General features: G+C 36.1%; 1 protein-coding gene across 1 annotated transcript; it reads right to left on the bottom strand.

Moving 5' to 3' along the window:
- Positions 1–3,234: 3,234 nt before the first annotated feature.
- On the bottom strand, positions 3,235–4,161 carry LOC122103979 (olfactory receptor 2G3-like). Its single transcript, XM_042674665.1, has one exon. The coding sequence runs from the start codon at positions 4,159–4,161 to the stop codon at positions 3,235–3,237; it is 927 nt and encodes a 308-aa protein (XP_042530599.1).
- Between the last annotated feature and the right edge of the window lie 10,045 nt (positions 4,162–14,206).

The raw sequence follows: 14,206 nt of genomic DNA, 5'->3' as shown, positions 1-14,206 counted from the left end.
CATTTCACAAGGCAGTTTGTGAATACAATGCATTTTGCTTGGCTACTAATTTCAACATGTTCACCCATCCTTCCTAACGCACTTCTTACTTCACTTCTTTGTTTTATAGAATATACATTGAAATCTTGACTGTATTCTCTTCATTTGTCTCTATTTTTAATTCTTTTTAAAATAATTTTAATTATTTTAATTAGTTGTATAAAGGAATTTACATTCACCAAAGCAGGGTTTTTGTTGTTGTTGTTTTGTTTTTGTTGTTGTTGTTTTGTGGGGTTTTTCAAACTTTTGTTTTTGCCCATCCTGAAGCTTGAATTCAGGGCCTGGGCTCTGTCCCCGAGCCTCTCTGCTCTCAAGGCTAGCGCTCTACTCCTTGAGTCACAGTGCCACTTCTGGCTTTTTCCGTGTATGTGATTCCCAGGAATCGATCCCAGGGCTTCATGTATGCTAGGCAAGCGCTCTAACACTTAGCCACTTCCCAGCCTCACCAAAGTAATTAATAAATACAGTGCATCTTGATCCATGTCACTCTTTTCAACAACAGTCTAATCCATCCGCTCAACCCACCCACCCGTTCCCTTACTTACCTTAATTTTAGGTTACATATTTAATTACTTAATGAATGCACTAATTTGCAATTTAACAAAGCATCATCTGTTTGTTCAAGGGAGGTATGCCTCTCAATCCTCTCTTCTGAGGGTTCCTCTGCCCCAGTGCTGAACTGACCCTGGAAAGAAGGTAAGCCTGGCTCCCAGAAGAGCCGTTTTACAATTCAAGAGCAGGGCTATCTTGAAGCGAAACAAAGGATCTCCGTGGACCACAGGCGGTGAGGATGCTTTCTGTGGCCACCCCCCCTATAGTGCAGCTCCTTTTAGAGTTTCTGGACCATGGTAACACTGAGGACTGAGGGGAAGAGTCTGGGCGCCAGCATGTAGCTGGACCAGCCCAGCACTGACTACCACTACAGGCTGTGAAAAGGGATTGCGCCCAAATCTGCCAAGTCTCTTTGGGTCACGTTTCCTTATTTGCCTTCTAGCACACAAAACTGCGAAGCATAACTTTTTCTGGAAGTAGAAGCCGGTCCAAGTACACAAAGGGTTACCATAGCTTCCCCTCTTGCTCCACGTTGGCTCCGTGGTGTTTGGTTTTGGTAACCTGGGCTACCACCATGTTGGACTTTCTGCCTGAGCTAAGACTTTCCTTCAAGACTTTCTGCCTGCATCCTATCCTGCCTTGCCTGTCAGTTCTCAGGTATCCCTGCCTTCATTCAGTTCTTCAGGTTTTATTATGCTTTCTTGCAACTTAGAAGTTTCCTTCTATACTTAGCCAAAAAATGATTTCAGAACATTTATCTTTGCTAACATACACACATACAAAGAGGTAAATTACAAAACACTGTCTTCATTCTATAAATTTGATAGAATTTATGTTCTATTTTACTTAAACGTTTTCTTAGGAAGTCTACAATAACCCACATAGTTCTAAAGATCATATCACTTAATTTACTAGTATTAGAAATTTTAAATCATTGCTATTGTTATTGACTTCTTATTGAAGTTTAATTTTCATACACTTTTTATAATATGTAATTTTTAAATATTGTGTTTGATGATTTAGAGTATGGTCAATCTCTAAGATGGTTTATCTGTGAATTTATGTAGAATATGTATTTTAATATTGGTAACAGGATTCTATAAATGTCATATAAAAGAAATGAATAGTATGTTTTCTAATAGCTATTTCTTTGGCCTGCTGCATCTGTGGGTTATTGATACAGGAGTTTAAAAATTCTGTAAAGCTATTGATATATTATTGTCTAGTTGTACAACTTCAAATTTCCTGTTTTCTTTTAAATTGGTTCATCTTGTTTTGTCTATATGACCACTTTATTTTTTAATCTTTTTGCTTTGGCTGATTTCTTTTTGTTGTCACAGTTCATTTTTAAGCAGTCATGTGTGGAAGCCTATATTGTTGAAGGCTTAACATATTTTCAATATTCAAACATACTTACTGGTATCAAATAAAGCCTCATTCCCTTAAAGTAAAAATAATAAACAATTACTTATCACAAAACATACAGCCACTTATCATAGCTCTAATACAAAATGTGACTCTGATCATAAAATATTTCATAAGAGTTGTCTAAATCAGAAGAAAAAATAACTATCACAGACCTCCTGCTCTGATTACAGTATCAGAATTAAAAGTCCTGTGGAATTGATCCTTAGAGAAATTTTGATGCTTCATCCAGTAATAATATATGAGGGATAATGCATAACATTAGGGAAATTGCACTTCATGATGTCTAGGAAAGTTCTATTAGTCATAAAACTGAGTGGAACAAAGTTGAAAATTGAATGAAGACAAAGGGTGGATATCTGAGACAGGCAGCACAAAAGTGAAAGCCTAAGAGAAAGGTTGCTCGAATATTACCTTAAACCGGCGTAACTATGAATACTGAACACAGGAGAAAATAATGGCAGCCATGGAGAACCTTCAAAGAACTTTGAAATACAGATCAAGAATTTAAGTATTCAGAAAGCAGAAAATACAGAACCTATTAAATTTAGCAAGTGTATAGGAGGTATTTGTACCCAGTTGGCTTTTGACAAAGGCCCTATAAACATACATTGAGAATAAAACAAGTCTTTTCAACATATGGCAAGATTAAATATGACATAACATGACACTATGATATGGGATGGGCACAAGACGGAAACTCGATCTTCACCATGTCTGCAAGTCAATTTAAAAAAGATGAAAGACTTAAGTGCAAGACCTAAAACTACAAATGAAGATATACTGATCCTCCAACCTTGTCGATGCACAGACGTACACCACATGAAATACCACTTTTTCCGTGACCAACATATGTTGGATGAGCAGATCCAACATATGTTGGTCACGGAAAAAGTGATAGTTGAATTCTCCAAATAGTAATGGTGAGCGTTCCAATGGCATTTGATAGAGAAATGAAAACTGAGAAACAGTCCTGAGAGCAAGTGAGAATGCATTCAGAAAACAGCTACAGGTAAGGTAGGTTTCATATGAAAAAAAAAAAAGGAGAAAATACAGAGAAAAGAGAAACAATCCTAGAAAGATGTGGGCAGATATCCTACAATGGACCATATCAGTAGTATAAAGCTTCAGAAGGAAGTAAAAGAGATGAATGATATCTAACTTCCACAGTAATGCTTCAGAACTTCTGAAGAACCCACCATTGTAGCTTTCTAGGACTTAGTGCTCTTTTGGGCAGTAGAGTTTCTGTAGCGCAATCTTCATATCTTTGTTCCTCAGACAATAGATAACTGGATTCAAAGCAGGTGTAAAGATGGAGTAGAAAATGGAGGCCAGGCGACCTTGAGCTGGGGAATATTGAGAAGCTGACCTGAGGTACATGAAGCTTGCAGTTCCATAAAACAAAAGGACTGTGGTCAGGTGAGAGGAACAGGTAGAAAAGGCTTTCCACCTCCCATCCACAGAAGGGATCTGGACGATTGTAGAGATGATGAAGACATAGGAAAGAAGTGTGAGGGCAAAGGAGCTCATGATAATGCAGCTGCTGACAGCAAAGCCCACCTGCTCATTGTGGTGGTAATCAGTGCAGGAAAGTCTCATGACAGGAGGAATGTCACAGAAGAAATGCTCAACAACATTGGGTCCACAGAAAGGAAGAGAGAAGGTGTTGACAGTGTGGAAGACTGAGTAAATTCCCCCACTTAGCCAGGCCATGACTACCAATTCAGAGCAGAGTCTCTGGTTCATGATGATCCCATAGAGCAGAGGTCTGAGGATGGCCAGGCACCGGTCATAAGCCATGGCGGTGAGCAGGAAACTCTCAGTAGCAGCAAGTGTAATAAATATGTAAAGCTGAGCCACACATTCAAAATAGGAGATGATCCCAGAGCCTGTGAAGGAGGTAGCCAGTGCCTTGGGGATGGTGACAGAAGTATAACACATATCCAGAAATGACAGATTCTTCAGGAAGAAGTACATGGGGTAGTGGAGCCTGCTGTCTCTAGTCACAGCCATAATAATGGAGAAGTTTCCCAGGAGACAGAACATATAAACAAAGAAGAAAAATAGGATAACCACAAATCTCAATTCTGGGGCATCTGAAAAGCCCCTGAGGATGAATTGAGTCACTCTAGTCAGATTGGACATGTCTCCTCTTTGAAGGGTATTCAGATGCAGTGGAGACCACAGCTAAATGGAACAGAAAGGGGAGCACAGTCTGAAATATCCACTTTGTCCACAGAGCTTTATTATCTATCAATAGAACAGTCTTCTAAGTCAGTATTTCCTGCCTGTTAGCTGGTCTAGTCACATTGCCAGCTGTGGATAATATTTTGTTAGGTGGGATAATACTTAGTGAGAGAGAGGAGCTGAGGAACAGGCTAGGTGGGGAAGGAGAGGAGGAAGAAGAGACACCTGCCAAAGTTCTATTCCTCTTAAAATTTTGCACAGCTTCAGATGAGAATTCTTTCATGTATTTTTTCTATGTTTTAAAGCGTTCAACCTTATAAACATTTCAACATTAACTCAATTTTCGTCTTTAAAAATGATAGGCCTTGTTTTGGTCTTCCCTACCTCCTAACATTCTGACTTCCCATAGTTTTCAAGTGTTTGGTAATGTTCTTCCTCATAAGAACCTTCTCTTCCAGCTTCATTCTGTTGTTAATTCTTTTATCCCTTCCTATTGATTTTTCTTGAGAGTTGAGTTTATTTTTTATGATTAAGTTTAAAATAACTCTACTAACACACATGGAAAACTTTTGTGCTTCAAATTATAAATTTAAATGCTTGAGTCCTAAATTCATATACCAAACTTGCGTACCAAGAAAAATTGATTTTATTTACTTGCCTTGAGATGCTGTCATGAATTTGAAGGGAGCAGATGCAAAGGTGAAATTGAAGATGAAGATATACGATGACATCATTTGTAGAAATTCAAGTCATATTAATCAAAATTTTCACTTCTTGCTTGTGATAATTTGTAATTACTAAACTTTAGAACACTATTCTCCAAAGAATACCTTATCACAAGTAATCATTGTATAATGCAGACCCCCTAAAATTAGAAATAGGCATTATGGTTCAATATCATTTAAACATGCCTTCATTGATTCATTTGAAACAAAGAACTAAATATTGAAAGCAAAAAGAACTTGTCAACTCCTACAAAAATTGTTCATATTTTCATTTCTAAGACTTAGAAAAGTATATTTCAGTAAGTCTAAGTTTTATGTAAAATATTTAATGAGATACAGATATTCAAGTATTTGATGTTGTAACATTATACTATAAAAGCACAAATTGATCCTATTACCTGAACTTTGGACATATCTTTAAAGCTGTTGTTGATGGTGTGCTTTATTTTCACTATGAGTTTGTTTTCCCTAGAGGTGGATGATGACCAGCTAGGATTCTGAATGAATGAAAATTTAAAAGATAGTGGAATATTTTTCATTAAGAGATGCAGTCCATGTTTCCCAATATTATACTGTACTTATCTCACATCATAAATCGCTTTATTATTAGAGAGCTATTTCCCCAAGGTAAATCCCTTCTAAAATGCAAGTCCACCCATCCTCTCCTCTTACTACTACTGTTGCCTTCTCAGTTCCATTTATTGACATGCTTTTCATCATGCATTTATTAGTTGGGCTGTCAAGGCAAAGGGAATTCTGGCCATGATGGCATAGTATGCCTTGGAGAAACATCTATAAAAAGGATTTTCCTGAAGCCCAGAGTATGGGAAGGCTGTGTGTGCTCATTAACTGGAAAGGCTAAATCTGAGGGGGCTCAGGAAATAAAAGAGGTCAATATATACTGAATGTTGGTATATGTTTGCCTTTGGTCTGAAACATGTATGATATTCTAAAGTATTTCTATCACATTAATGATAATAATCAGCAAGCAGAAAATGAGAACCTACTCCTACAATTGGAGGTCAAGACAAAATGAATACAACATTTGCTATTTAGTACAGAAGAGACTTACAAAAAAAAACACACAAAAACCCAAAAAACTCTCAATTAGCTCTCATTTGGAGGAACAAAGCTTACTTTTTGCATCCAGAATTCTTTAGATGTCCAGAAGGAAGATAGGGCCTCCTCAAAGAGCAGTGTCAGCATGTCGTAGCAAGAAGTAGGTTGAAGGTGTGGGTGAAGCTAGATGATTCTTATTGTATTAGACACTGGCACTGATTTCCCTGCAAGCCCACTTGGGAAAACAAGTGCTTTTCCACTTGGGAAAATAAGAGATGTGCTTTGAGCTCCCCCAGGAGCTTGCCCTGGCATTATTTTTGGTACTGTCAAAGAAAAGGTTTATTCCAGATATTACCAATGAAAGTAGAGCTCCCAGGGCCTCCCTTAGGTTAATTGAGAGAACTGGTTGTCAAAGAATAAGTTCTGAGTGGACACAAAAATGTTAGTCAGACTTTCATCTCTATACCTTTCGGAGGAACATAGGGTTGACGTCACTTGGCCCATGAAGTAAAATAGCAGTTCCATTCACACAAAATGTTCACTAAATCAATGGCCACACAGTCAAGAGCACTCCAACTCTGCTTACCTCACAACCTCCCCAGCTAAGTATGGGGCTCCCACACCTGTGTATTTCAGAGAAGGTTAGGGACTAGACTAGCTTGACACTCAGGGTCAATCAGACATTCATCTCAGCCCAAAGTCCATCTCCTGGGTCTCTCTCAAGAGGAACACCACTTTCTTTCTTTTTTTTTTCATTGTGAACATACTGTACAATTACATGGGCAGGTTAATGAGTACATTTCTTATCAAGCATTGCAGCCTCCTCCTTTGTTTACCCTTCATATCCCTTCCCAGCTTCCCCCTGCTCCCCCCCAACTCAATCCTCCCCTCCCACCAAAGTTGTAAAGTTCGTTTTCAGCATGACAACTTGTACTTCTCATTGTTGCAACGGGTCCACCTGTATCCTTAAACGACTCGTTTTCCCCTTCTCCTCCACAAATTATACCGACATCAAATATAGTGAAAGCAGGGGTTATACTGTGGGGGAGGGACATACAAAGCAACAAAGAGATAATCTTATAATTGCGTTAGAAACAAATGCATGAAAGAAAAAAAAACATTTAAATACATATCTAAGGGTTCATTTTCCTAACATCACCTTATCTGACCTTTTCTGCTTGACTCATACATATACTAGATATTGCAAATAAGGGAAACCATGGGACCTATGTTTCTTTGGGCTTGGCTTTCTTCACTTAATATAATTTTTTCCAAGCCTTTCCATTTCCTAACAAATGGGGCAATGTCATTCTTTCTGATGGAGGCATAGAATTCCATTAGGAACACCACTTTCTATTGCACATTTCTGCAGAGTACCCTAAAAAATGACTAAAATGGAAATCAGAGGTCAATTGCTCCTTGCCAAACTTCAGATCACAAATAGGGGCATTTCCTGGCTTGAAGAATATTCTGTGAGCAACATACCCTTCAAGTACCTAGTAGATAGCTCATTCTGACAGCAAAGTCCAGTAAGATCTTGGATAGTGGAGTTTAGTAAGAAGCCTCATGCTATAGCAGAGGAAAGCCAGTGCATGAGCCAGCCAATACCAACAAGTGCCAAAAGGTCTATCCTTCCTCATGCAGAGAAAAAAACAAACACAAAACGATTATGAAAAATCAAAGAATCATCATTATATCAATGAATTGATCAATCAATAATAAATGGTTCCTACCACATGACAAAAAACAATTCTTAGTAATAGTCAGTGGATTAAAAGAATATGAAATCATCCTTCAGAGATAAAGTTGGTTCAGATCTAGATCCTTTCAATAAAGGGCATGTCATAAAAAAGCAAGTCATATGTTTCCCCTAGTTTCCTACTTTATGTTTACTTATATCATAATCTGTTAAGTAGATGATAGTATTATATCCTAAAAAAGTACATACTTCAAGTATTTCATTGCTAAATTACATGGGCAATCATCAGTCTGCTGAGAAAATTCCATTGATGGCCTTCCACATGCCTTCTGCATGCCTTAAACCTCACAAATCCCACACTTCTTATAACAAGCAATGAAGTAAGGTACAGTCAATGAAGTATGCTTGTGGAAATTAGAGCCAGATACTTGACGAATAAAGAGTAAGAACAAAATGTCTTAGATGAAATATCAGAGAATCGATTTGATGAAATGAAAAAGCCAGTATAAAGGCTCAACAATAAGATCCATCACAGAGAAAATCAGTGAGCTGAGGATAATATTTGATATTGTCTAATTTGACAATCGAAGAGACAGAGGAATGAAGTTGTCCATTTTGGTGTACGTCTCTCACCTCAGCACTTGTAAGGCAGAGAGGCAGGATAATTTCGATTTTGAGGCCATCTGGTATCACATTTCTTCAAAGACAAAATTAAAAGTAAAAAGAAAAAAAGCCTAAAGGAATTAAGATATACAATCAAGAGACAAACCCTTAAAAAACAATTTTTGAAATCAGAAGAATCACTGGGAATCATAGGAATAACAGGAAAATGGTCTAAAAACATATTTTAAAAAGTAGTGACTAAAATTATCCAATATGGTAAAAGATGCCAATAACCAGAAAAACTAAAAATTAAAGAAGACATCTAGTTAACTAAATTTCAAGATACACAATAACAAAGTGCCACAGATCAAAAACAAAAATTGACCAAAAACTGGAAAGTAATTAAGAGATAAGAAGTACCTTTTGTACAAAAAGGAAGTTAATACAAATATTGAGATTTTTTTCCCAAAGAAACTATTCAGGTCATGATAATGGAGTGATATTTTTATATCTTTAAAAGTCTGAAGGAAAAAATATTGCCAAGCAACAATGTACACAAAATATATCTTTCAGGAATGAGTCAGAAGTGAAAACTTTCTAAGTCTAAAGTTAAAGTTATCTGTTTAGAATTAATTTACTTAATTTTAGTGGCAATTCATTGCACTGTGCCTGTTATGTAAGCATTTCTAAAATCATTCTTTAACATAAAAAATACTGCTCATTAATTACATGAAATGTGTGAAAATCTAAAACCAAAAAAATACCTAACTTAAAAAAAAGGCTCTCAAATAGATAACATGTGTTCTGACACTAGAAAATAAGAACACATTTAACAGAATGAAAGCTATAGACAAATAAAAATTAGCAAAACAAATGTTATAGTAAGAGACCAAATCAAGGGCCCCACAAAGTAGTACACACATACAATCTAAGTTAGCCTGTAGAAGGTGATCAGTGAATTATGGCTGAAGCCAAATCTCTGACAAAAGTATGAGAACCTATCTGAAAAATAAAACAACTGAAGTAAATACGGCTGGAAGCATGACTGAAGTGGCAGAGCACAAGGCAAGGCCATGAGTTCAAACACCAGTATCACTACCAAATCCCCCCAAAAAACAATAGAAAGGGGAAATAAATAAAATAGTTTTTAAAAACCACAAGAATATCAACAAAACTAAGAAACAAAATCAGCAAACTTTTGGTTAGATTAACTAGTAAGATTATTTAAAGCTATTAAAATAGAGAACAAAATCAGAGAAAAAAAGAGAAGACATTATAGTTGTTACTATAAGTCTCATAAGAAACTATTATGTATTATTAAACACTAACAAACTGGATAATTCCTAGGCTCAGACAACATGCTAAAACTCAGTCATGAATGAAGACAAATTCTGAACACATAAGCAATGTATTAAAAGACTAAATTTGTAAGAAGGTATGGAACAGGCACCACAATGGAAAACCGGAACAATTAGGTGAGAAAAAAAAAGAAATCAAATAACAAAGGAAGAAGAGCTGTCATTATTACTATGTCGTAATCGTTTGTACTTTTGTATAGAAAATGCTACAGACACTATACACAAATATGTTAAATTAGTAACATTCAGGAAATATGCAGACTTCAAAATCAACATCAAAACTTAACAGTATTTCTACATACAACAAACTATGTAAAAAAGACATGAAAAATGATTACATTTACAATATCTACAAAAAGATACTCAAAACCAAATTTAATAAAAAAGTAAAAAACCTATTCTAAGAACTGAATATGGTGATTAAAGAGGATAGAAATTCATGGAAATATATTCCATGTTAATGGATTAGAAGATATTTCTCCACAGCAAAAGAAACAATTAATAGTGAGCATGCCAACAGATTAAAAGGAAATCTTTGAAAACCACATATGTGGTGATAGATTAATATTCAAAAGAAATGCAAAGACCAAACAAATAAAAAGAAAAATATTAGAAAATAGAAAATCAATAATAACAAATACTTGTGATGATATGGAAAATGGAAACATATAAATACCATTTATTATTGGGAATGTAAATTAGTTTAACCAGTATGGAAATCGGTATGGACTTCTCTTGTATATCATTTGTGGGCATATATCAGGAATTACAAGTCTTGAAGGAATAAAAGTCAACACACAGTTGAAATATTGCACGGTCAAGTTTATAACAGCACTATTCACAATATCCATGTTACAGAAACATTTTAAGTGTCTGTCAACCTATGGATGGATAAAGGGAATGTGATCTACATAATCAATGCAAAATTGTTCCACCTTACAAAATGGAGTCTCTTTAAGTGATATTTGCTAACAAACTTTTTAAAAGAATCTATAAAGACACTTGAGTAGATATTTCTTGTACTTTCTTTCCTAGTAACGTGCTAGTCCTGTGTGTGTGTGTGTGTGTGTGTGTGTGTGTGTGTGTGTGTGTGTGTGTGTGTGCGCGCGCGGGGGGCGGTCAGTACCAAGGGTGGAACTCAGAACATCCACATTTTTATAATTCCATACACACATATGTAGCCCTCTTCTTAAAATTGTGTTAAAAAGTACTTGATTCCAGTACATTTAATACAACATAATACCTCAGTCACTTGTCTCTGACATGTAGATCTTTTTAGGTTTTGAGGGAGTTGGAATTGAACTCAGGGCCTCTCACTACTAGCTTGGCAAGTAAGTACCTACTTTTTGAGGTAGGTCCGATCATTTTACTTTTATTTTTCAAATAGAAACTAAGCTTTTACCTTTGCATCCTGAATAGGTAGGATTATGGGAATGTACCACTAATGTTAGCCATTAACACTTCCTATCTTTTGATGTAGTATGTTACATGGAAATCACATGAACTTCATGTGACCTTTGTGTTTCTTTTACTAAATCATTATTTTATATCTCTACTTAGAAATGTAATAGATTGACAAGTCGTTTAAGGATACAGGTGGACCTAATGCAACAATGAGAAGTACAAGTTTTCATGTCAAAAACGAGCTTTACAACATTGCTGGGGGGGGGGGGGAGGATTGGGTGGGGGGGTGGGGGGGAAGGCTGGGAAGGGATGTGAAGGGTAAACAAAGGAGGAGGCAACAATGCTTGATAAGAAATGTACTCATTATCTTGCCCAAGTAATTGTAACACCTCTGTACAGTATGTTCACAAAAAAATTAAAATTTAAAAAATTAATAAAAAAAAGAAATGTAATAGTTTGAATTATCCTTCAGTATTCAGGAAAATTCTTCAGGATATTTCTCTTCTATCTCTAAGATTTATAAGACTCATGGTTTCTTGAGTGATTTAATTCATAAACATGAGCATTTGCGTGGCCAGTCACCATAGCATACAGAGCTCCCTTATGACCCAGCAATCCTACTTTTTGGGCATTTACCCAAATGATCACAAACAAGGCCATACTAAAGCTACCAGCACAACTATGTTTATCTCAGCATTATTTACAATAGCTAAGATATGGAACCAACTCAGATGCCCCTCAGTAGATGAATGGATCAAGAAAATGTTTATATATATATATATATATATATATATATATATATATATATATATATATATTTACACACACACACACACCGGAATTCCACGCCTCCATCAGAAAGAATGACATCGCCCCATATGTTAGGAAATAGAAAGACTTAGAAGAAGTTATATTAAGTGAAGTAAGTCAGACCCAAAGAAACATAGGTCCCATGGTTTCCCTTATTTGCAATAACTAGACATGTGTAGGACAAGCAGAAAAGGCCAAAAGCTATGTACATATACCATATAAGATGATGTTAAGCAAAATGAACTCCAAGATAGGGACACAAATAACTTTTTTCTTTCTTTTTTTGTGTGTATGTATCCTCCTTATTTTTCTTTTTTTTATTGTGAAAATAGTGTACAGAGGAGTTACAATTACGTGGGCAAGACAGTGAGTACATTTCTTATCAAGCATTGTAGCCTCCTCCTTTGTTTACCCTTCCCATCCCTTCCCATCCTCCCTCCCCCCCACCCAATCCTCCCCCGCCCCAAGTTGTAAAGTTCGTTTTTGACATGACAACTTGTACTTCTCATTGTTGCAACAGGTCCACCTGTATCCTTATTTAAACGACTTGTTTTTCCCCTTCCCCTCCACAAATTATACCGACATCAAATACAGTGAAAGCAGGGGTTATACTGTGAGGGAGGGACATACAAAGCAACAAAGAAATAATCTTATAATTGCATTAGAAACAAATGCATGAAAGAAAAAAAAACATTTAAAATACATATCTTAGGGATCATTTTCCTAACATCACCTTATCTAACCTTTTCTGCTTGACTAATACATATACTAGATATTACAAATAAGGGAAATCATGGGATCTATGTTTCTTTGGGCTTGGCTTACTTCACTTAATATAATTTTTTCCAAGTCTTTCCATTTCCTGACAAATGGGGCAAAGTCATTCTTTCTGATGGAGGCATAGAATTCCATTGTGTATATATACCACATTTTCTTGATCCATTCATCTACTGAGGGGCATCTGAGTTGGTTCCAGATCTTAGCTATGGTAAATAATGCTGCAATAAACATAGTTGTGCTGGTAGCTTTAGTGTGGTCTTGTTGGTAAACATTTGGGTAAATGCCCAAACGTGGAATTGCTGGGTCATAGGGGAGCTGTATGTGGAGTCTTTTGAGGAACCTCCATACTACTTTCCAAAGTGATTGACCAAGTTTACACTCCCACCAACAATGAAGTAAGGTTCCCTTTTATCCACATCCCCTCCAGCATCTGTTGTTATTAGAGTTCTTGATTTTTGCCATTCTAACTGGGGTGAGGTTGTATCTCAATGTTGTTTTGATTTCCATTTCTTTTATGGCTAGGGAGGTTGAGCATTTCTTCATGTGTCTATTGGCCATCCTTCTTTCTTCTTCAGAGAAGTTTCTCTTTAAGTCATTAGACCACTTATTTATTGGGCAGTTGTTTCTTTGAGGATTTGTTGTTGGGGGATTTAATTTTTTGAGTTCCAAGTATATTTTAGATATGAGACCCTTGTCTGTTGTATGTCTAGTGAAGATCTCCCAATCCGTGGGCTTTCTATTGATCTTTCTTGCTATTGTTTCTAAACTATTTATAATGTACCACGTGATTTTTTTTTGTTTCTTTGTATGTTCCTCCCTACAGTATAACCCCTGTTTTCACTGTATTTGATGTTGGCGCCCTGAATCTTGTATATACACTTCTCTAATTCGGGGAGGGAAGGGGAAAATATAAAATGCTTAAATTGGGATACATGTTGACCCATTGTAACAATGAGATTTACATGACACTATGTTGTAAAATGAACTTTACAATTTTGGCTGGAGAGGGCGGTATTTGTGGGAGGGTTGGTAGGGGAAAATCAAAGGAGGAGGCAACAATGCTGGAAAGGAAATGTACTCATTACCTTGCTCATCTTACTGTAACCCCTCTGTACAGTATTTTTATAATAAAAAACATACAAAAATAAGAAGATAGAGCCTATCTATCTAATCTCCACAACTGACAATATTTTTTTAAAGGCGTGTCTTTGTGAAATTATTTTTCACGGAAATTATTTTACTTGTCATTATTAGTGTATTACTGTTAAAATTTAACTCTAAAAATATTAGAGTATACTAAAATGTGCAAATATGGTGATGTAAGGGAATTAACTAGACCGTTTTGAAGTTATGAAGGCAATATTTATTTTTAACATTTTTAACTTGGGTAGTGTTAAGAAAATATATTGACATATTAGTAAAATTACTTTACATTATTGTGTATATAATCCTTCACGACCATCCCAAGGGACCACGCCGAGGCAAGCAGGCACAGGAGAAAGATTATTATAAGGTTTATTAGAGAGGCCATATTTCCCGGCAGAGGGAGCACATGGTATCTGTCC

Source organism: Dipodomys spectabilis, unplaced genomic scaffold (genome assembly GCF_019054845.1).
Source record: "Dipodomys spectabilis isolate Male_0828 unplaced genomic scaffold, ASM1905484v1 ptg000019l, whole genome shotgun sequence".
Taxonomy (NCBI): Eukaryota; Metazoa; Chordata; class Mammalia; order Rodentia; family Heteromyidae; genus Dipodomys; species Dipodomys spectabilis.
Note: the sequence above shows the minus strand (reverse complement) of the source record. Positions and strands in the feature narration are given on the sequence as shown.

What these genes read in the sequence shown, in the direction of transcription:
- LOC122103979 (XM_042674665.1), bottom strand. Translation starts at nt 4,161, where the DNA reads ATGTCCAATCTGACTAGAGTGACTCAATTCATCCTCAGGGGCTTTTCA.